Raw genomic sequence first — 24,642 nt, 5'->3', positions numbered from 1 at the left:
CTACAGGTGACACATCTATAGGGCTATGTATGGAAAACAGGCCCGGCTCTAGGTGTAGCCCCGAGCCGGTAGGGGGGGGCGCTCGCGGCGAAGCGACGCGGAAGCCGTGCTGCGTGCTGCGAGGGCGACGGAGCGATCTCCGTGCCTCAGCACCAGGGCGCCCGACCTGCTTGAGATGGCCCTGATGGAAAATGTTTTGTGCCATTCATTTTTGTGTAAAGGTGAAGCTACCATGTGAGCACTGCAAGCATAGCCTTTCTTTTCAAAAAGAATTTGCAGTTGTGGCATCTAAAAGAAGGAGGCTTAATTCAGTTCCATTTTAGCTTGATGGTGAAGAGTCATTTTGGAGCAGCATCTCTGCAGGTGCCTTTCTGCAGCATGCATATCTTTGGGCCTGTACCACAGTGGGTTAATCTGTAGTGGGATGATAAATGCAGGGTCCTGCCTTGCAGCAATATGTCAGACTACATGACCTGCAGCATTCATGGGCAACCTGTGGCCCTCCAGATTTTGCTAGACTACAATTTACATCATCCCTGACCAGAACTGACCATGGTAGCTGGGCTTTTGGAAGTTTGGCTACAACATTCACAGCTTCCCCAACTACCCTGTCAAATAAGCAGCAAAATTATTAACCTGAACATCTTTTTATATTAAAAAAATGCTGGGCCTTTTAATTGTTCTTTGGAAGACCATTTATGGCTGCTAGTTTTTATCTGCTATTTTACTTCTCTTGACCTTTTGTAGTATTTTATTGTTACAATTATTTTCTTATTGTTTGCTGTGCTGTTTGTCAACATAACTATCTCCAGGGCACCTCACACTAATGCATGTTATTCATAAAATAAATAAAAAGTCTGAAGTGCAAATTGCAGTTATAAAACAAGAGTGGGATACAAAATGTATCTATACACTCCTACTCCAGATAACTAGCAGCCTATCTATATACAGATGCAGGAAACGTGGCTGACCTTATCACTACTTCCTTCCTATACAGATTTTTATTTTCTTAATGTGCATAGGTTACTTGAGAAGCAGCCAAGTCACTAAAACAATTCTAGTTTACAAATAGTTTTAAATCCAAACTATGTTATTAATGTTGCTTGTGTCAAGACTCTGAAGTGACGAGGACACCATATTGTGGACTGGAAAGACTTTCCTGATCTGAGCCTATTGCTGGTGATCAGGGGTCCACTGAACCTGAGGCTGGCAGGTCTGAGACCCATCGAACCAGAGCCAAAGCTGTTTTGGACGCATTGTTCTGAGCCCCAAGAACTGCAACACTAGTCCAACAGTGCAAAGGGTCATGGGGCACAGAAGTGCCAGAGTGTTGGTTGGCCCTTTAAGAATTTCCAGTTCTTCAAAAGGGGCAGAACATAGAAGCAGTATAGCAAGTCCTTAGTACTGTAGTGCTGTGAGCAAACACTCTGCCTTGCCCCATGGGCCTTCACTGAACCAGAGCAGGATAATTTGCCTTGAGTGCAGGCCATTGTTTTCAAAACTTGCCAGTGCAGGGGGGCTGACCTAAATAAGGATAGATGAATTAACACTTGCAACTTGAAGTGGCTCCAAGCTTGATTCTACAATTCCACTGGGGAACAATTGGAAGCTTTCCCCCCAATGCAAAGTGCAGGTGTGGGGTAGTGGAGGATCTGGAGCAGGGGCACAGGGGAGGAGGCAAAAAATATGTTAAAAACAACAACAACCCTACCCCTTTTGCTACAGTTCATGCAGCCTGCCCCTTCTCCAGAGAATATTAGCACTGTTGTGTAGCATATTCTGATTTTTCCAGTAATTCCTGTAGCTTCAGTTTTTATACAGGTTCTAAAAACAGTTTTGTGTGAAGTCCAAGTGTGTTACTTCCTATTCATTCCTATTCATCTATCTGTCTGTGTCACAGAAAAATAAATACATAGCAAGTTTTGTCTTGATGGTTTCTACTCAAGAATGCAACGCCCTGCTGTTTATTCTCTGTACTGTTCTCAAAGGTTTTCCTGTATGCATTATCAAAGTAAGCTTTAGGCCTGCTGTACAAAAATTATTAAGAATTCCCATTGATTTTGCCTGCTAAACTGAGAACAAAGGACATGATTGAAGGGGGAAAGGGTTACAAAAAGTAGTCAAATCAGATTAAAACAGTTCTTCTTAGCATCCCATGAATACTTTATATTCAGTAGGGAATGAATCGATGATACTCTGAAAGTGCTTAACAAACAATGGATTTGGATGAATCATGAGCCATGACAACTTTCTTGCTCGGCTCCCTAGGGAATTATTGTTCCTTTCACAACTGAAGAAGTGAAAATGTGTCAAAGAATCCCAAGTTTTATGATGCTCTGTAACATAGGTTATATTTATTTTGGGAGTTACCAGCTTTATATACTATTGAATCACATTTTCATAGGATTTAAGACTCCAGCATCCCTTCAGCTCAAGCCTGTGAATGAAAATCCAATGTTAGTTATCTCAAAATACACATTTCTGCATCCTTTCGAACAGAATTAACACTTTGCAGGTATAATTCATGGAGAGAGACACTATTTGGAAAGCCGCGCATTACACTATTGCAACCAGAGTAAGACTGTGTATCCATTATCAGCATAAAATCCAGCTAGGTTGTTCCTTTTTCTCAGTTTGGATCAAAGCTGGTTTGGGGAAAGGGGCATCAAAACCCAGTACAGTATTTCATAAGGAACAACAGGATAGATATGGAGTGTGGCTAACGTTTTGTGTATACTGACTCCCAAACCAGTGGTGGGAATGAACTGGAGGTAGAGTAAATAGGAGTTCTGTCAGACCTAGCACACATAATTAAGGCTGTAACAATGGCTCCGTGACCTGTGCTCCTATAATGGGCACAGCTGAGAAACTTCTTGGGCAGGCATCTCCTATTGTGTTGTCAAAGAGTGAGCCAATGTTTGGCCATTCAGTAGTAATAATAATGATAACAACAACAATTTATTATTTATATCCTACCCATCTGGCTGGTTTCCCCAGCCACTCTGGGCAGCTCCCAACAGAATTAAAAGCACAATAAAACATTGTGGCACTCCTTCTGATTGTGACCTCTTATTGGCCCATTTGAAGCTGCCCTCTTTGGCGGGAAGAACGCCCCTCAATCCTGCTGGGTGCTAACATGTTCTGGCTGCCGAGGATGGAGGTGGATCACAAGGGGCCGCAACCATCACCCCACCCCTGTGGAAGCGGTGAGCAGCCATTCTAGGCCATTTTGTCTTGAGTTACTGAGTACAGTACCTGGCAGCTGGCCCTGCAGCCAAGAAGATAACCTAACCAAGCCTTTTGACCTTCCATATTTAAAATCTATTTTCATTCTCAGAGCCTCCCCTTTCTTTTGAAATATCTAACAAAGTGGCTTGATGTGTGGATGGTCCTGAATCCACCCATCACTAATGCACTTTTAGTACATCAGTGACAAGTTGCAGAATGCATCCACGAAAACACACATGTCCAGTGGGGCCCTTTCTGGATTGAATCTCTAAAGGCTTGTTTACTAACTCCTTCGATTCCCTTCTGTATTGGTTTTGTGTTGGCTTCTATGATGTTACTGTTCCTGGTGTATAATGATAGGAACCCACACATACTGTTAATTAATCTGAAACTGCAGGATGCCAATTTTTCAAAGTGCTTTGTTATGTCTAATTAGGGCCATGTACACATTACTGGCTTAAAACGCAGCAAGGTCATTCTTTTTCTCAATTTGGATTAAAGTTGGTTTTAGGAAAAATTAATCAAAATGCAGTATTTCATGAGAAACAGTAGGATGGATGATTTTATTTATTTTATTTATAAATATTTTTATTTGTTGTTTAAAAATGAACTCAAAGCAACTTACAAAAACAAAGATTAAAAATAGATATAAATCAAGAATACGAAGAACCTAAAATGCTCACACTACTGTGCACAGCAAATATAGTTCAACCCCACTCCACTAAAAATATGCAGATAATTAAACTCCATAGGCCTGGGTGGATACAAATACTTTAACCTGGCAGCTAAAAATATACTGTTCATGCCAGGCACACCTCCCTGGGGATGGTATTCCAAAACTGGGAAGTCACAACCTAGAAGTCCTCTTCTAGGGGAGCCACCCTTTGTACCTCATCAGAGAAGGTGAAGATCAAGAACATTGGGTCCAGGTTGGTTCATGTGGGGAGACGTGGTCCTTGAGATATTGGGGCCCTGCACTGCATGAGACTCTATAGGTCAAAACCAGCATTTGGAATCAAGCCTGAAGAAACCAACAATATTTATAAACTTCTATAAGTTTCTGGTCAGACTTGTTCCTTCTATTTCCTGTGTTCAGATGCTAGTTATCTAGCCAAAACATTCCCATCCATTCCACAAGAGGAAGGTATCAGTAAGCTCCCCAAGATCTGCAGAAGTGCTAAAAATGTTTCAAAAAAGATATACAGTATAAGGGTTTGGGTCGTTTCATGCCTCCAGGGATTCTGTTACAAGCATAAAATAGAGGGAATGAATGTGTATATGTATACACACACTCACACACCAAGCTGTATAAATTTACGCAGACTGATATATATAAGCCGTAGACAGGGAATAAGGCTGCACGAGGAGGCAGTGTAAATGTGATACAAACTTCTCTTGAGTTAATTATACACGTTAATTCTGAATGTGTTCCCCTTTGTAATATTAAGTAACTTATGCCAGCAATCCACCCCCTTTTTAAACACTTCCTTTCCAAATTCTAATAACATTGACGTTGCTCTCCATAGGACATCCTCTGTGCCATATCCTCATCTTCCCAATTAAACAATGTGAACTAAATTGGGGGAGGAGGACAGTTCAGGGTGTTTTAATTATGTAGTTAACTAGGTTGTGCTGTCCCCTGCCATGTACACTTTAACCGTCAGGCAAATTATGTGCGACAGATGCCATATTAATAGTTTCAAAGAAAATAATTACTCCCACCATAGACAGTGAAAAGTAAATATCTGTCTTAAGACTTTAACACAACAATTATGCTGGTAGAAGAATAACAGTTAAATTAGGGTTGTTTATGTCAGCTGTGTATTATTATGAAGAAACTTTATTATTGAGGACAGGAGTGTCATAGTCGGTGATGGATGCCTTTTTGTTTAAGTGACAAGATCGCATTTCTGAAGCTTTATGGGTGTTCCTCTCTACCTCTTCCTATGGTGCAGGTCACACTGAATATTAATTTGTGTGCTCCTAGGCAACAAGTGGTATAATGTCCTATGGTTTCCATACTAGCTGGCACTGAATTTACATGAGAAAAAAGGCTCTTAAATTGACAAAAGAAAGAAATTGCATTAGAAAATTAACTTATATATATATATATATATATATATATATATATATATATATATATATATATATAAACAAGTTACAGCTCTGGAATTTTCTGCCATGTAATAGTACCGGTAGTACTCTATGGGTGTGGGGCAGAGAGAGAAAAAGACACTCTTCTCTTCTGTCTGCTTGCTCCCACTGTATACCCTACAGAACTAATTTATAAGTCCTAAATTGCTGAGGAGAATGACTCTAGTTAAGAATGTTATAAGTAGCAAGCAGACAGCATACTTTCACGTGAGAAAATACTGAGGTTTTCAGGATTCACAACTAGTTCTTAGACATGCTCAATTCTTGTCCTTCCCTCACAGAAATGAAACAATTGCTCTCCAAAAGCTAAGGTGAATCAGTCTACTAATTTTAATATTTAATTCATTGGCATAATATCTCCACAGATCTGCACCCCGGATTTGGTGGTGTTTTTGTCCTGTTCAAATCAGCGGCTGAAAGAGCGACTAATGAAGCGTGCAGAGCAGCAGGGGAGACCCGATGATAACCTCAAAGCTACGCAGAGACGCCTAACGAATTTCAAGCAGAACACTGTTCCATTGGTCAAATATTTCCAGGAAAGGGGGCTGATCATGACTGTAAGTCTTCAGTCAATGTATATGCTTGGTAGACAAATTGTAAGTGTTGTTGAATTCCATGTAAGTAGAGGCATAGCATTATAGCTAATGTAATGTAGGTCTATTAATTTCAGGTCTATGTTGATTAAATACCACCACACATATTCAAAAATAAGCCTTTAAAAATGCTTCTTTCTCTCTAGAAAAAAAAACACATAGTCATGTGCCTTTTATCTTACATTTGGAGACTTTTAAGATTTTCATTCATTTACAGAAGTATGTATCTTTCCATTCCAAATATAGGTAGTCTAGGTTTTGTAATGCTTTCTCTATCGTAGATAACTGATAAGGCTCCATATAGCGTAGAGCTATTCTGATGCTCTTTCTGTAGGAACAGATATGCACATTCATAAAATATTATTAGAAGTTTGTCTTTAGAAATCATTTCCCACCTTTGGGGAAAATATATCAGTATATTTCTGAAGCTACCTGTGGTTATTTTGCATTCTAAAATAGCTTTTGGGTGAAAATAATCATGGAACTTCTGGGAACATGTAGAGTGGCACTCTGTATTGGCTGGCTCAGAACTATAAAGGGTGCATCCTTTTCAGTTTTGCCATTGATTCACGTGTAGTTTCTCTGCTCAGTTAGAGAAAGTGGTAAAGTTTGTTTCAAGGCAACAATGTCATTTATTTGAAAAACCCTTGGGAAAATGAGTCTTCAAAATCTCAGAAAAACTTTCCATGCTATGCCAGGGCTAGTGATTCATCAGTTCTTCACTAGTATAAACTAACAGCATTTCTTTTGAGTCACTCAGGATGCATACTAAAGTGGCCTGGATAGCTCTTGCTACCATTTCTGAGATGAACTCTGCTTTCAAAGTAAAGTGACATCTATGCACCTTTTTTCAATATAAAAGTATACTGCAATGAAGTATACACTTAGGGCAGTGATCCCACACACTTACCTCATTGAACTTAGTAGCACTTGCTACTGCATTGGATTGCATAGTTAGCATGTTTCACTCTGTCATCCAAGAATACCCAATGTTCCCCATACTGCATGTTGATAGACTTCGAATTTATGTCATCTCTGGCCATTGGCCATACTGGCTGGACCTCATTGGAGTTGGTGACCAAAATCTAAAAGGCCACATTTTCCTACCCCTTTCATTGTAAACATATATAATATTATGGAGTAACTCCTATTGATTTTTAAAAAGTGATTTCTTATGTTGCCTGTGGATGAAGTAATAATTTTATGTAAGTTTCAGACTTGCTTAAAAATCTTTGTGAGGACTCTTTGTCACAGCCATTCATCTGATAAATATTTCTCTAGATGTTGGAAGTGAATGAATTTCATTTGTAGGCTCCATCAAAGTACAGTACCATCTTAACATTTACAAAAGTCCACTTAAGGACACTTTACATTTATGACTATACCAGGGGATTGTGTGTAATACCAATTTTATTGTGTGTAAATGTTAGGAACCCACAATTGGCATTGGGTTTCCAACTCTCATACATATATATGATATTTACACATGCATGTATATCAATGGTGTGTTTGACTACATCTGTGTAGGTTAAATTGCATACGAGAACTGGCACATATCAATCAACAAATGGAATGAACTGTAAGGCTTGGGGATGTCATAGTCATAAGACTATTGGATTTCTATAAAAGTTATGTATGGCAAAAAGCCCACAACTTGGATCCTAAAACAGTCTATTTTCACTTTTCTCTCCCCCCCCCCCCTCATTGCACTTGAAAGGGTTATATAGCTTATCTAAGTAATGTAACATCTGCTTGCCATTGCAATAATTTCCTGCAACAATTAGGGTATTATCAACTACAGCCAGAAGGTTAAGAAAAAAAGAATTGGCAGGTCTTTACAAGCTACTACTACATACTTGGCAGCTAAAACATCTCAAGCAAGAGAGGAACTGGAGCCATAATGTAGAATATTTGTGTGAGAAATTAAAGGAAACAGGAAAGAAATAATAATGTTGATCTAGTGCGTAAAAAGAGGTTGGCTTGCAGATAAGTAACTTCCGTTTAGTTATTGCACAACAATTATTTATTTATTTATTTATTTATTTATTTATTTAAGGAACTTTAGCATTGTACAGCAAGCAACTAAACTGAGCTCAGGGAAATATTATTTGAAAAATAAGGTGATTGCATGGCAGTTTTAGAAGGATTTAAAGAAGGGAGAATGATCTTCTGGGCGAAAGTATGCCCTAGAATATTTGTGCTCTGACATAGTGCAGTGGGGGATGACTTGTATAATTGGGGCTTCTGTGATGGGGGAAGAACTGTAGGGACACTGTCAGCACAATCTTGTCTTGTGGAAGGGCTTTTGTAGTTATCCCTGCATGCCAGTCCCGTCTTAAGTACCGTATCACCTGCCAAAGAAGGCAAATCTGATTCCAGGGTCACAACAGAGCTTTTCTGCTGTGGTGCCTAATCTGCAGAAACATCTCCCTGCCTGCCACTCACACTCAAAAACCAAATCTCCTGAATTTTCAGCACCTTCTGAAAATCTGTTTACCCCAGCATTTGTTGGTCAATTGTTACCAAGTCGTTGAGGGGTTGTCTCATTTATTGTGATTCTGTTGCATTTTATTGTATTCACTTTATTTCTGATATTTTATCACTTGTTCTGTTGTTTGATTTGTATTCTTACTGTGACATAAAATATTGCAAGTAAATCAATCAATCAATTTTTCAAGTATCTATCATCTATAGAATGGGGAAAACCAGAGATCTGTTCAAGAAAATTGGAGATATGAAAGGAACATTTCGTACAAAGATTACCATAATAAAGGACAAAAGTGGTAAGGACCTAACAGAAGCAGAAGACATCAAGAAGAGGTGGCAAGAATACACAGAGGAATTATACCAGAAAGATATGGAGGTCTCATACACCTCAGGTAGTGTGGTTGCTGACCTTGAGCCAGACATCTTGGAGAGTGAAGTCAAATGGGCCTTAGAAAGCATTGCTAATAACAAGGCCAGTGGACGTGATGATATTCCAGCTGAACTATTTAAAATTTTAAAAGATGATGCTGTTAAGGTGCTACACCCAATATGCCAGCAAGTTTGGAAAACTCAGCAATGGCCAGAGGATTGGAGAAGATCAGTCTACATCCCAATTCCAAAGAAAGGCAGTGCCAAAGAATGCTCCAACTACCGCACAATTGCGCTCATTTCACACGCTAGCAAGGTTATGCTTAAAATTCTACAAGGCAGGCTTAGGCAGTATGTGGACCGAGAACTCCCAGAAGTGCAAGCTGGATTTCGAAGGGGCAGGGGAACCAGAGACCAAATAGCAAACATGCGCTGGATTATGGAGAAAGCTAGAGAGTTCCAGAAAAACGTCTACTTCTGCTTCATTGACTATGCAAAAGCCTTTGACTGTGTCGACCACAGCAAACTATGGCAAGTTCTTAAAGAAATGGGAGTGCCTGATCACCTCATCTGTCTCCTGAGAAATCTCTATGTGGGACAAGAAGCTACAGTTAGAACTGGATATGGAACAACTGATTGGTTCAAAATTGGGAAAGGAGTACGACAAGGTTGTATATTGTCTCCCTGCTTATTTAACTTATATGCAGAATTCATCATGCGAAAGGCTGGACTAGATGAATCCCAAGCCGGAATTAAGATTGCCGGAAGAAATATCAATAACCTCAGGTATGCAGATGACACAACCTTGATGGCAGAAAGTGAGGAGGAATTAAAGAACCTTTTAATGAGGGTGAAAGAGGAGAGCGCAAAATATGGTCTGAAGCTCAACATCAAAAAAACCAAGATCATGGCCACTGGTTCCATCACCTCCTGGCAAATAGAAGGGGAGGAAATGGAGGCAGTGAGAGATTTTACTTTCTTGGGCTCCTTGATCACTGCAGATGGTGACAGCAGTCACGAAATTAAAAGACGCCTGCTTCTTGGGAGAAAAGCAATGACAAACCTACACAGCATCTTAAAAAGCAGAGACATCACCTTGCCTACAAAGGTCCGTATAGTTAAAGCTATGGTTTTCCCAGTAGTGATGTATGGAAGTGAGAGCTGGACCATAAAGAAGGCTGATCGCCGAAGAATTGATGCTTTTGAATTATGGTGCTGGAGGAGACTCTTGAGAGTCCCATGGACTGCAAGAAGATCAAACCTATCCATTCTTAAGGAAATCAGCCCTGAGTGCTCACTAGAAGGACAGGTCGTGAAGCTGAGGCTCCAATACTTTGGCCACCTCATGAGAAGAGAAGAATCCTTGGAAAAGACCTTGATGTTGGGAAAGATGGAGGGCACTAGGAGAAGGGGACGACAGAGGACGAGATGGTTGGACAGTGTTCTCGAGGCTACGAACATGAGTTTGACCAAACTGCGGGAGGCAGTGGAAGACAGGAGTGCCTGGCGTGCTATGGTCCATGGGGTCATGAAGAGTCGGACACGACTAAACGACTAAACAAACAAACAAAATCATCTATCTATCATCTATCTATCTATCATCTCTCTCTCTCTCTCTCTCTCTCTCTCTCTCTCTCTCTCTCTCTCTCTCTCTATATATATATATATATATATATATATATCATATATCATCTATCTCCCAGTCAGGCGGAGATACTACCATACTACATAAAGTGTTCATGCTATGTATTTCCATGACAAGCTGTAAGATAAGACTGCCTCTCTATAAGAAAATTAAATAAACATGCTTTACTCCTTTTTTCCACAGCAATTTTTCCTTCCTAGAATTATACTTGCAAAACCCAAACAATACCATTAAATTGCAAAATACATTTGGTAGGCATTACTTCTAAGAATATATTTCCAGCAGTTATACATTTCAGTCTGCCAAGTAAAAGCCACGGAGATGGCGTTAGATTTCCCCAAGGACTCTCACTTCTCCTCAGCATTTCTTTGTGAGCTCTTTTTGGGAATATGAGAGCATTAGGCCTTTTAGTAATTCCTTTAATGCTATTGAACAGAAATGTGCATTATGATTTCTTTGTAATGTCACAAAAACCTATTTTGCTCTTGAAGTCTTGCTTCAACTTTTACAGATAAATCTAGCCCAACTCCTTCCCTTTAGTTAAATTTCAGAGTTTTTCTTTCTTTCTCATTTGGGATTCAGCATTTAAACTATACAGGTTTTAGCTCTGATTTGTGATCCCTCTGAACGCTATTTATCTTTTAAAAAGCAAGAATAAATAAATATACCTTTACTGTTCGGATAAAGGAAGCTGTAAGATTCTTGGAGGTTTTTTTAAAAAGTAAAGAGTGCATGTAAAAATAAATGAAACGCGACAGAAAACAGATGAAGAGAAAGTGACTCAAGTGAATGCTGAAAGTTTGACACTTTCAAAGAGGCGAGTAGAGATTGTGAGTTACCAAGTGAAATGAAACAATGTACTGTCTGCCTGTCTTGCTTTGTTTTGCCCTATCTCAGAACAGGGCACCAGTGATGGGTTGCATTTGTCTCAGGGCATCACATGTTGGGCAGGCCAGCCTTCATGGCTGGTAAGATAGAGTTGGCTTTTATTGACATATGTAAGAAGCAACACGCATCCATTTCCAGTGAAGATCATAGGAAAGGCTGAAATGTTTCCACCAAGAAGACTTCATATTAAAACTCAGATGATACATGCTGCGTTGTTGGGCTTAGAAAGGGTGGGAAATAATGTAGTCTTGGGTTGTTGGAAAGTTCCAATGAGTGAGTGAGTCCTGTTCAGGCTCACATTTCACTTCTGCCACAGCCAGAAAAGTACCGTAGACTTTTCAGCTGTTTATACAGGGTTAGGATGCACAGCATTAAGCTCTTAGTCCATTCTCTTTCATGACACCCAAGGAATGCCCTTCTCGTTTTTACAGCAGGAGTAGGCATCCTGGAGGGCACCACATTGGTTACCTCTAGACTTACAGGGTTAGCTGATGCTATGACAGCATCTTGCTCACCTTTGATGACGCCAGTACATAACTTGAGTCTAATGTACATACTTATTTTTGGATATTCCCAGTGCTTATCCGTGCTCTTTCCTTTAGCCCAGCTGGGTTGTATTTTATCAGTCCTACAGTCTGTTGGTATTGCTGTGCTGATACTTGCACCAGACCTTGAAGATTTGCCACCTGTCAAAATACACAGTATTGAGCTAGATGGATCATTGGCCTTTATGGCAGCTTTATAAGTTCATGGCAGTCTTCTGAAATGGTAATTCATCCACTACCTCCTCCTAGGTTTCTGCTTTCATACTGAGATTTCTTTTGTCCTCTGGGAAATTTGTCTCAGCTTGCAAACTTTTCTTGAGCCTTTATACAAACACTGAAGCCAAGGATTGATTTGATTGTCTTCTTTTATTAATGCCTCCCCTATTTCTCCCATCTGCTAGTGCTGTAACTTTGCAGTCCTGTTTTGTCTTGTTCTCTGCAAGTACTGGACGTTTTGTATGAATTTTACAGGGTTCAACACATGACTCCTTTTTTCATTAAAAGTTCTTAACTTTTCACTGCCCGTTCAGTTTATTACTCACCTTCCCTTAATCTGAAGGTCTAGTATGCCATTTTCTTAAGTGAACTTTTGTACTCTGGCCATATAAAGGCACCAGAGGGAGCACTCTAGATTGGCTCTGCTGCTTTGTCCATGCCCCCCTGTCGTTGCCACTGCCCCCAGCCGCCTACAGCTCTGTGCCAGTTGCTACTGCTAAAACCTCAGTTCCTACTGAATTACTAAAAATTGCATAGGATGCAGAGCTGACTTTGTTATCGTGTAGGAGATTGATATTGGCAATTCTGCTGCAAAAGTCTGGAGCAACTGCAAAATATTTTGGGTGTTCAGGAGATCGTTTCTGCAGGTCAACAGAATCTAATCCAGGCATCCCCAAACTGCGGCCCTCCAGATGTTTTGGCCTACAACTCCCAAGATCCCTAGCTAACAGGACCAGTGGTCGGGGAAGATGGGAAATGTAGTCCCAAACATCTGGAGGGCCGAAGTTTGGGGATGCCTGATCTATTCTAACCCAAAGCAGGCCTGTCATTGCCATGAGTGAAACCAGATTGGTTCTTTTGTAGTTAAAGTATGAGTTTAAATATGATTCCTTGGAAGATAATACAAGCAAAATTTATTCAGAGTTCTCCTTCATTACTTGTTATTTGTGTCCTTCGGCGAGGTGCAAAAATTCATTTTCTGATCGAACTGTGAGATCTTTAAATCCTGCACATATGATTGCTTCTGTTCTTTTGGGTTCTTTGTTTACCATTGCTATTAAACGGGGAGGAAAATAGCTCTCTCCTTATCTTTCTATTCTTATTGTGATAGTTACAGAGATTTTACTTTTTATCGCTGATAACATTACATTGAACATTCCTTGAATTCAACATGACTCAAGCTTGCACTGGCTGTGCATATACTACCAGGCCAGGTTCACGGTTTGTGTATTAATCCCTTAACAACTTGGGTCTAGGATACTTAAAGGCTGCCTTATCCATTATATCCCTTCTCGATCATGGAGGCTTTAGGGGGAGTCATTGCTCCCTTTAGGGAGAGGCCATTGCTAATGGCCACCCATGGCTCAGGTGCACAGCTCATGTCAGCTAAAAGCCACATGTTCAATACTGTGGACCCAATTTTGGTCCCCTGCCTGTTGAATTCTGACACCAATTGAAGACTTAAAAAAAAATCCAGCAAGTATTTAAACTGAATTCTGATTTTAGTTTAACTGAATTTTATTGCATCAAGTTTACTGTACACTGTTCAGAGACAAATATAATTAGGCATATATAATTTTAATTAAGCAAATATAAATTATTATTTAAATTGTTGATATAAAGTAAAAAATAAAGGCAAAGCAAAGCTGTATCTGTATGAAGTATCTCCCTTCCCTCTTCACTACTTTCCAATAGTCTTTTCCTTTTCCAATTATAGGATTTATCTGTCAGCAAAACAAAGGAGGTCTACGGTACCACGAAGGACAAATTGAAAATTGGTTTTTCCTTCTGTTTTGCCATGTGTATTTAGAAATACAGTTGTTGTTGCGAGCAAGAATAGAAGCTTTTGAAGCTTTCTTCACTAATTAGCATAAAACACTCATTATCTCTGGACTCAGCTAGATTGGTATAGAAAAAGTGTTTTATATGCGTTGGATATCCAGAAAGGAGAGGAGGAGAATGGCTATTTCAATTCCTGACTCAGCTCTGCAGTGAGGTGACCTGCAACATGGGAGCTATGAAATAACTCTCAAGTGGCAAAACGTTAGCTTCTAGCTACTGTATTTGCAAAGTGCTAGCTCACGTGGAACAGCAGAGGTGTTGAAAGCATGTGCTATGTATGAAAATACTCTACAAAACATGAAATTGCCATCAACGGTAATGGCTTTTTTAAAAAACAGAAAGACTGACCATTCAGAGCATAGCTGCCAAGTTATCCCTTTTTTAAAGGGATTTTCCCTTATGCTGAATAGGCTTCCTCGCGAGAAAAGGGAAAACTTGGCAGCTATGATTCAGAGTATTGAAAACAGTTGAGCCACATTTTCTTTTCTTGATGTAGATTCATTTATGGAATGAGATGTATTTCCATTAATACTTAAACACATTAAGGTTCTTTCCTCAATACTTTTGAGATACTGTTTCCATCTCTGTGTTCATCCAGTTATTTAAATTGCTTGTTAGGCTGTCAGCTTGTCATACAGGGTTTTAATTTCCTGCAGGCTTTGCTAATTTACTGCCTGTACAACTTCAGTTTAGCTGTCTTTGTTGAACTCAGCAAGGCTCCTCATAATTAAAAGTCAGAAACTACATACAGTCTTGCATTTCTAAGGTTAATAAATACGAATGATATTTTCATTGCCATATTCTGTTAAACTAATTAGTTAAGGTCTTGAGCACTCAATGCTTAAATTCACTATTTGATGGAGTATGGAAACATACACCTATACCAAGAATAGTGTAAACCATCCATTTACGTCATAACAGCTAGAATTACTTTTGCTATCATAAGTGCCCTTTTCCAAGCCACTATAATCACAAAAATGGCTGCTGAGATCCCTAAGTACCAGTAAGTGGACAGTTCACACCAAAGTTTATCTATGTGATTGTATACCTAAGTTAAGTGTGTCATCAAATGGTGAAAATAAACACTGGGGCTTATTAACTATAAGAAAACAGATATGGATTTCTAGATTGTGAAATGGTTTCAGATCCTGTAGTGGCAACATAAATTCGACTGTGTACACACCATAAATTTATAGCACATTTAAAGCACATCACTTACCTCAAAGAATCCTGGGAACTCTAATTTGTTAAGGGTGCAGGGCATTGTGCTCTGAGGGGTAAACCATGGTTCCCGTGCATTAAATAGATGACATGTAAATTATAGCAGTCTAAAACAGGACTAGGAAACCATGAGGGTAGGGAATACAGTCTACCAGGGCTCTCTGTCTGGACCTCAGGAATCTTACCTATTTCTTTACATTTATTTTATTATATTTATATCCCACCTTTCTGCCTAGAACCCAAGGCAGCACATGTGTAGTTCTCAGGCAGCCACCCATCCAAGCACCAAACAGAGCCATACCTGTTTAGCATCGGCAAAGTGGTGGCCTCATGTGCTTTCAAACTATACCCTTCAGACCAAGCCATGGGAATATATAGTGTGTACCCACCTTCTTTTTCCCAGCAATGTGGCTGGAATGTGTCCTTAAACTGATAATAGTTTTAGTAGTAGTAGTAGTAGTAGTAGTAGTAGTAGAAGTAATAATAATTTATTACTTGTACCCCGCCCATCTGACTAGGTAGCCCTAGCCACTCTAGTTGGCTTACAACAGAATATCAAAGAACACAACAAAACATAAAAACATTAAAAGCTTCCTGATACAGGGCTGCCTTCAGATGTCAGTGCCACAACTTTCACTCCCTTTCCTGAGACTGCATTTTATTAACTCAGAAAGAACACACTCTCTTTAGCCTAATGCAACATTTAGTGTTGTTCCACTGGAATTGTTACCAGTCTAGTGGTTTACAGGGAAAATGTTAACTACCTAATCTCTTTCCCAATTTCATTTTAATCTTTCTACTGTGCTTTTCTAGAACCACTTTTCTGTTACAAAAACACTCGTTTTGCTAAAGAACAATGATTGCCTTATTCTCAGTCGTTACTCTCTTCCTACATTGTCCACAATATGATCATTCTTGCCAGATACACTGTAAAAATCGCAATGTATTCAGCATGTATGAGACAGCAGTTTTACAAGGTTGTTTCTCTTTGTGATTTTCCACTTCCCTCTTTAATATGCCTACTGCCAAGCATTTCCATCTTCGATGACTTCATCTCTCACTGAATTCCATGTTCATGGCAGTTTATGTGCCTTCAATTCCAGATTGCTCAGAATTTCCCTTCTTTAGGTGTCTTGAAATATTTGAGGGCTGTTCCCTTTTGACGAAGTCACATTTTGGTTCAGGGCTTATGTAGGTACTTTGCAACAAGAAAAAGGAGCAATTATATTTGTGGTAATTTGCAATATAAATTTACAATAAACCAAGAGCCCCTCTACACATACCATTTACAGTGCTGCAGCTGCTATTTGTTTCAGTGTTTTTTGAAGCTAAATTTGTATGTCGATATTTTATGGTATGTGATTGCCCTGTTTCTTGTCCACGCGAACTAGTAAGTGGTCAGAGTTATGAGCAAGGACACAGAGCAGTGATAGTCCTTAAAAACGGGGTTTGTGTGTTTGTGATACTGGGGTATTTAACACCTGTTATTCCAGAATTAGGGTTTTTGGGGGGGTTAGATGGCAAGAATTTCTTGAATTAATTGCTTTGGTCTGAGATATGTCAGAAGAGACTGATGAAAGGGGGAAAGTGTGAAATGGAAGTTGCTTAGGCCTCCAAAGGCCACACAAAATGTGGGAAATAGCATAAAACAGCTTCAACACAATGCAAATATTGCAGAACTATTTCAGATCTTTGACCAAAAAAATTTTGGCTAAAGAAGAAAAGATGTTTTGATGACTGCAATATTCCACAATAGTGATGGAATAATAACAAGGTCGTATGGAAGCGTGCAGAAAATCTTTAAAAAGCCAGCAACAATAGTGCTACAATTTATATGTCTGGAAGGGACACAAACCTCTTTTCAGAAACTCCACAATATAGGTTTCCTCCACCCCATCCACTGTACAGAAGAATTGTCTACTGATGCTTTCACTAATGCCTTAGCCTAGCCAATCTCTTTTCTGTTGCCTTGATCAAAGCACAGACTCTTTGAATAGCTGTATAATTCCTGGCCTCTTGTGGTAGAGCACGTAAGAAACCAAATGTAATCATAACCAAAATTGTTTTTGTTCAGTCAATATGAAAACAATATTCCATAAGTACTCCGGATGGCATTAAGTGGCCCGGAGCAACATTTTATGTTTACTTTTATGTTTAGTTTGCCTATTAAATGTGCAGAATCCATATATATATATATATATATATATATATATATATATATATATATATATATATATATGAAGGAAATTTAGCTGAAATTACAAAGCACTGCATATTTTCCCCTCACTGTCCCAATGCTAAAATTTGCCTCACTTGTTTCACTTATGACTATCAAAGAGCTTGCATTAGGAGGAAAGGGTATATACAATACAGGAGAGGCAATAGAAAATTAAGCACACCAAAGAGGCTCTGCTTTAAACTGTGTATTCTGCGAGCGTTTTATCCATTAGCTCTCAACAAGCTTCCTTTCCTCTTAGTTCTAGTGAGACATGCTGTGTTATATTGCCTTTGATTTCTAGAGTTCAATGCTGTCAAGCCACTGAGAAATTATGCAGTTTTCCACCTCCACAATAACAATTACAAGGAATGTAGTAACTTAATCCAATCACATTACTCCACTTTTTAAACAGCGTTACTTAAACATCTGAAGCCCTTCCCACACTTATGTTCCCTTTGTACCATATGATAAAAAGACAATATGTGTGATCCAGCCAAAGTTAAGCACTCTGAATTTCCATAGATACAATGGGAGCGTATTTAACATTTACAACATGCTTTACTTTCCCACTTAAGTCAGTGGGACTTTACATTGCATACCTACTGGCTTGATTGTACTTTTGATTAAAATAAAATAAAATACATTTAGTATGTACTTTTGGTTAGACAAAAATAACCAGCCAATTGTTCTAGATCAGCCTTTTTCAACCTTGGGTCCCCAGACGTTATTGGACTACAACTCCCACCATCCCTGACCACTTGTCTTGCTAGCTAGGGATGATGGGAGTTGTAGTCCAACAACATCTGGGGACCCAAGGTTGAAAAAGGCTGTTCCAGATAGTTATTGGCAATAAAAAATGTTCAACATGAACTGAAGAATTAATGTAAATAATGATGAAGTAATGTAGGCTATATTGTGGTTGGGTTAGAAATTTGCATTCCCCCCCCCTACAGATTGTTTAGCTTTTGTAGCTTGAACTCAAGGTGGGGCTAGAAGTTATTAGCTTCTTAACACTCTCCCTGCCCACAGTTTTTAATACCCCCCTCCAAGCTGACTTTCAAAGGCAGAAGTGAGTCCAGCTATGGGATAAATGGTTGAGAGGCATTTGTAGGTGAGAATCAGCTGGTGAAGTAAAGATTTTGAACACAGGAGTTGTCCTCGGTTGAGTCAGGCCAACACTGACTAGAAGTGGCTCATCTGGTTATATTGGGAATCCTTCACAGTCCTACCTGGGCAGGGATCAAACCTGTGACTTCTGTATGTATACAGTAGCATGTGTTCCACTTTTGATGTATTGCGCTTCCCATTTTTCAATCCTCATATCTTTGCAAATTCAGGGATTGTAGCTATTCTTAGCAGAGAAAAGGAGGCATTGCAAAATTGGAATACAGAATAAAGATCCAACTGAGAGATGGTGTATTGCAGCCTTACAAGATATCAAGTTTCCAAGCTTTCAGTTTACACTGTTGTTGTTGTTTTGTATTGTCTCAGAAATAAGCCCTTGGACCAAATACAAACATTGCTATAGGGAAACAAATCCAATTTTCAAAGTCCATAAACTTTTTAAATGCCCATTATCTTTATTGTATTTATGAACCAAAAGGCAATATAACAAAATAGTTTAAATTGAGAATATGATTCAAGAAGCATAAACATAAGTTTGAACAAAAAAAATAGGTCTAATGTATTTTGGGGCATGAAAATGAACACTGTGGAGCTCTTGTAAACGATCTAGACATCAGTTATGAACCTGCAGTTAATATTTTTAAGAAGCAATTGTAGTTCGGTTTAAAAATCTTTTAATGCCTTTCTTCACTGACATAGCTTACCTAAAGGCATATAATCTGAAGATTAGGTTTTACTGTTGTAACTAGTAAATAGAAACAAACACAGCCAATAGCAGAAGGGCTGGCATTATCCTGCTTAAACAACCAAAGCTTGGAATTGTTAGCAGAGGAACATTTTGCTGGATACATACAAGGGAAGTGTGCTAGTTATTCATGATGGAACTGCATGGTATTGCAGTTCCATATATTAAGAAGCTTGTTTCTATTACCAGCAGCTGCACATAGGTTGCTGCATTTGTGCATTGAGGCTTAGCTGACATAAGAAATCTATGAGCTGATTGCCTATGTCTTTTTCTTTGCTTGAAAGTAGATTCAGGGGAGCTCAGTTTGGACTTCTCCAAAGCTACTGTTAGCCCCCTAGGGGAGGGGTGGAAAGGGCAGATACTATGGAGACTTATTTCAAATACTGGGCACCTGCCTTTTCCTCCCTTTATGACCAAGGGCAGTTTAGAAGATTCTGATAGAGAAAATGGCACTAAGATTAACCCCCATGCCCCAGCACTGTGATCCCAAGTTCAAATCACCCTTTCCCAATGGATGCTTCTAAGTAAAGAATAAGACATTGGATGATCCAATCACATCATGTCTAGTTTACCCCAGAGAGTTTAAGAAAATGTGCTTTGAAAAAAACCAATTAATGAATATTTTCACATGTACCAGTTTTTCCAGAGTAATTTATGGCCCCTCCCTTTAAAAACACCTCATTTTCTCTCTGCAATGCAATTCTTATATCCACTTTCTTAAATTCAGTGATCATTGAGTAAGGGAGTACAGTAATTACAATTAATATGGTTTTTTTCATAAGGAGGCTCTAACCCATGCATCCCCAAACTTCGGCCCTCCAGATGTTTTGGACTACAATTCCCATCTTCCCTGACCACTGGTCCTGCTAGCTAGGGATCATGGGAGTTGTAGGCCAAAACATATGGAGGGCAGCAGTTTGGGGATGCCTGCTCTAACCAGTTATTTCTGTCTGGAATAACCAAAGTAGTTACCTTCAATTGAACAGGCAAACTACCGGTATCTTAGGTAACCTTGTAAGCATTTGCCTCCACGAGAAAGCGATCTGACAGCAATAGGTAGATTGACCTACAAGTCAGTAATGGAAGAGATAATCTTTAAAGCTGAAATACCATACTTACTTACCTTGGAGTAAATCCTATTAAACAGGGAGGCTTACTTCTGAATAGACATGTATAAGATTGGGCTGTATAATATGTGGGGCATAAGCTGTTTTGCCTGATTAATTTGTGCTGCAAGTACTCTATTCAAGGTCCTGGGTTCACATATTGGGTACAGCTGGGAAACCAATGGCTGTTCCAGAGGCCACTAGATTAAACTCAGACTGTACCTTTTAGGGGCTATATAGCTCAGTAGTAGAGCACTTGCTGTACATAGGTTCCATCTTCAAGAAAAACACGTCAAATAGCAGCATCAGGGAGAAGGTTTGTCTGAGACCAGTCTGCTGCCAGATTGAACCATTAGACCCTTGGTCTGGCTCAGTGTAAGATGACTGACTGCATTCTTATGTGACTCCAGTACATTTAGTACACCCTCCTACATCTAGTTATTATTAGCTGTCTTGGAAAGTTAAGGATTCAAAATAAGGAGAGAAACTATGCTGAGTTTTAATACCTATACCACTTTCCTCCACCACTGTAATTCCCTTGGCCAAGACACATGTGTATATACTGTCCACTTCTATTATAGTTACTGATGACAGCCTGAGGGACAGAGCAAAACAACTTGACTAGTGCATCATTGGCAGTGCTGAAAAAAAAGAAACGACAATGCAGAACTTAAATGTCTAAGAACTGATTCAGGGAGGAGAAATGGAGAGGAGTAAATAGATTTCTTCTGTCAAAAACACTCAGCACAACTATCATTACATTTTAAAAGCAGTTAAAATGCAGTCATAAACCAGATTGACAGCATGGCCCTCCTCCTTCATTTTTTATCACATAATACTAACTGGTCACCCACTCAACACAAAGCAAACCTTCTCATTACTCACATATTAGCCTCACAGCAAGAGAACTTCCAATTAATCATGGCAGTATTTCTCAAGAGTATTTTGGGGTGGGGTGGGGGGAACACACAGCACTCATCCAGTTGCTGGTTTGTACAGAGCAGGAACATGTTTTAAAACTGGTTTAATGAACAGATTTAATCAAAGCAGTGTAGACCAACCCTGTTCATATTTACTTGAAAGTAAATATTGGTCCATTGCTCTGTGGACCTCCTATGTAAGTATGCAGAGGATTTCATTTCATTTCGGTGTGCTCAGCTATGCCTAACTCTGCATAGGATGGGACTCTAAGCTGTAGTCCTTCAGATACTAGGGAGACTTATTTTAAATTAACAAGTGGTAGGATGCAGTTGTAGGATGCAGTGGTAGGGACGCAGGTGGTGCTGTGGGTTAAACCACAGAGCCTAGGGCTTGCCGATTCGAAGGTCGGAGGTTTGAATCCCCGCAACGGGGTGAGCTCCTGTTGTTTGGTCCCTGCTCCTGCCAACCTAGCAGTTCGAAAGCACGTCAAAGTGCAAGTAGATAAATAGGTACCGCTACAGCGGGAATGTAAACGGCATTTCCGAGCGCTGCTCTGGTTCACCAGAAGCGGCTTAGTCATGCTGGCCACATGACCCGGAAGCTGTCTGTGGACAAATGCTGGCTCCCTCGGCCAGTAAAGCAAGATGAGTGCCGCAACCCCAGAGTCATCTGCTACTGGACCTAACGGTCAGGGGTCCCTTTACCTTTACCTAGGATGCAGTTGTCAACTACTATGCATCTGAGAGGACCAGTTTTATTCAGTGGTCCTTAGGCATCGCCTGCTTATTTTTGAAGCCAATACTCTTTCCCAGCTCTATTTGGAGATGCAGGGATTGAACCAGAGGCTTCTGCATGCAAAGCAGGTGCTATACCTCCGGGCTATGGATCCAAAGCTTTAACTGAGACACAACTCATTATTTTAGTCTCTTACCAATCGTGATTCATGAAAGATTGCAAGTTTACATTGACACAATGTTACGTGTTTGCATGCCTAGATAAAGAGATAATAGATGAGGAATTTGAATTTTTGGAGCATGTGTATATAAGAAATGTCACCAGCATTGTTTTGGATTATGTGACCACTATGTTAATAGGACTGGAGAAATGTAGTTGCCACCGGGTTAGGATGAATGCAGCTTAGTTAAATGATAATCTAACGTCATCAAGCAAATTATTAAACTACCACATAAGAAGAACTGATAAGAGTCAGTTCCTTAAATTATTTTGTGAATTAACTTTTAGAGAGAATGTATATGTACCGTTACAACCCAAATATTATGTTTATTATTTGTTAAATTGGTATACCGCCCTATACCTGGAGATCTCAGTGTGGTTCAGTGCACAGAATTCCAATATAAAAAACACAAAATACATAATACAACAAAAACAAAGACAATTCAATGACAAACCTACCTATACGACGCTGACACAAACCTCACACAAACACTATGTGAAAGAATGAAAGTATGCTACCCCTCTTCTCTCCCCCCCCTCTTCTCCCCCAACCTTATACTGTATACAGTATTAAAGTCTCACATCAAATATGACTGATCTATAGAAAGGACTTTATGATCTGAAAATTCAGTTGATTTTGGTTACTTTAGTAACCAAGGAAAATCTTTAATAAAAACATTTTTTTAAAATAACCCTCCCTTCCGCAGCACATTTTAAAAGGGCAAGGAAAGGGAGGGAGCAAGCCACCTAACTTGGCATGTGCTGCCAGAAAATGAACATTTTTAGGTTTCCTCTGTTATTTTGTTACTTTCAAAATATCAAAATAGAGGCATCAGAACATAAAGGTTAAACCAATTTAAAATGTTTATAAAGGTTTTCAAAAACAGGAAACATTTATTGTAATGGTATTTCTGGACCATGGGACGTGGGTGGCGCTGTGGTCTAAACCACAGAGCCTAGGGCTTGCCAATCAGAAGGTCGGCGGACTGGGTGAGCTCCCGTTGCTCGGTCCCTACTCCTGCCAACCTAGCAGTTTGAAAGCACGTCAAAGTGCAAGTAGATAAATAGGTACCGCTCCGGTGGGAAGGTAAACGCCGTTTCTGTGTGCTGCTCTGGTTCGCCAGAAGCGGCTTAGTCTTTATATATATATATATAATTTTTATTCATTTAATAATTAAACACAACCAACAACAAATAAAACAAACATATCACAAACATAAAACAACATAAAGAAAACTAAAATACAATAATCATTTTTCCTTTCACATTTTAAAAAGGGACTTCCTTGAGTTCCCCCTATCTGTGGTTCATTTCTACTCATCTTTAGCAATTCTACTTCTTAATTTTAAATCCTTCCAATTGATATTTTCTCAATATAACAACTTATATTGACCTACATTGGCTCCTACGGTAGTACGTTTCCGAGCACAATTCAAAGTGTTGGTGCTGACCTTTAAAGCCCTAAACAGCTTCGGTCCGGTATACCTGAAGGAGCGTCTCCTCCCCCATCATTCTGCCCGGACACTGAGGTCTAGCGCCGAGGGCCTTCTGGCGGTTCCCTCGTTGCTAGAAGCCAAGTTACAGGGAACCAGGCAGAGGGCCTTCCCGGTAGTGGCACCCATCCTGTGGAATGCCCTCACACCAGAGGTCAAAGAGAACAACAATTACCAAACCTTTAGAAGGCATCTCAAGGCAGCCCTGTTTAGGGAAGCTTTTAATGTTTGATGGATTTCTGTATTTTAATATTTTGTTGGAAGCTGCCCAGAGTGGCTGGGGGAACCCAGCCAGATGGGCGGGGTATAAATAATAATAAATTATTATTATTATTATTATTATTATTATTATTATTATTATTATTAAACATAATTCTTAAACCTGCAATTTCTATACTCTTCTAAGTCTACTCCTACTAATCAATTTTACAATATTTTTAAAATACATTTAAAAATCTTTCCAATCTTCTTCCACTGACCCTTCTCCCTGGTCGTGCAGTCTCCCGATCAGCTCAGCAAGTTCCATATAGTCCATCATTTTCATTTGCCAATCTTTAACTGTTGGTATCTCTTGAGTTTTCCAGTTCTTAGCTAGCAATACTCTTGCCGCTGTTGTGGCGTACAGAAAGAAGGTTACATCTTTCTTAGGATTTCTTTTCCGACTATACCCAATAGAAAGGATTCTGGTTTCTTGATAAATGTGTTTTTCACCACTCTCTTTAGTTCATTATAAATCTTTTCCCAGAAATCCTTTACTAACGGGCAAGTCCACCACATGTGATAAAAGGTCCCTTCTATTTTCTTGCATTTCCAACATTTATTATCTTGATTATGATAAATCTTAGCTAGTTTTACTGGTGTAAGATACCATCTATACATCATTTTCATTATA

General features: G+C 39.4%; 1 protein-coding gene across 1 annotated transcript in view; it reads left to right on the top strand.

Moving 5' to 3' along the window:
• AK5 (adenylate kinase 5) overlaps nucleotides 1-24,642 on the top strand; it is an 84,041-nt gene that overhangs the window by 19,161 nt on the left and 40,238 nt on the right. Inside the window, exon 6 of the mRNA XM_035121631.2 lies at nucleotides 5,748-5,939. Coding sequence (XP_034977522.1) covers nucleotides 5,748-5,939 — 192 coding nt within the window. The remainder of the gene's footprint in view (nucleotides 1-5,747; nucleotides 5,940-24,642) is intronic.

This window comes from Zootoca vivipara, chromosome 7 (genome assembly GCF_963506605.1).
Source record: "Zootoca vivipara chromosome 7, rZooViv1.1, whole genome shotgun sequence".
NCBI lineage: Eukaryota > Metazoa > Chordata > Lepidosauria > Squamata > Lacertidae > Zootoca > Zootoca vivipara.
The sequence above is the reverse complement of the archived record's forward strand: the minus strand, read 5'-3'. Positions and strand labels throughout refer to the sequence as shown.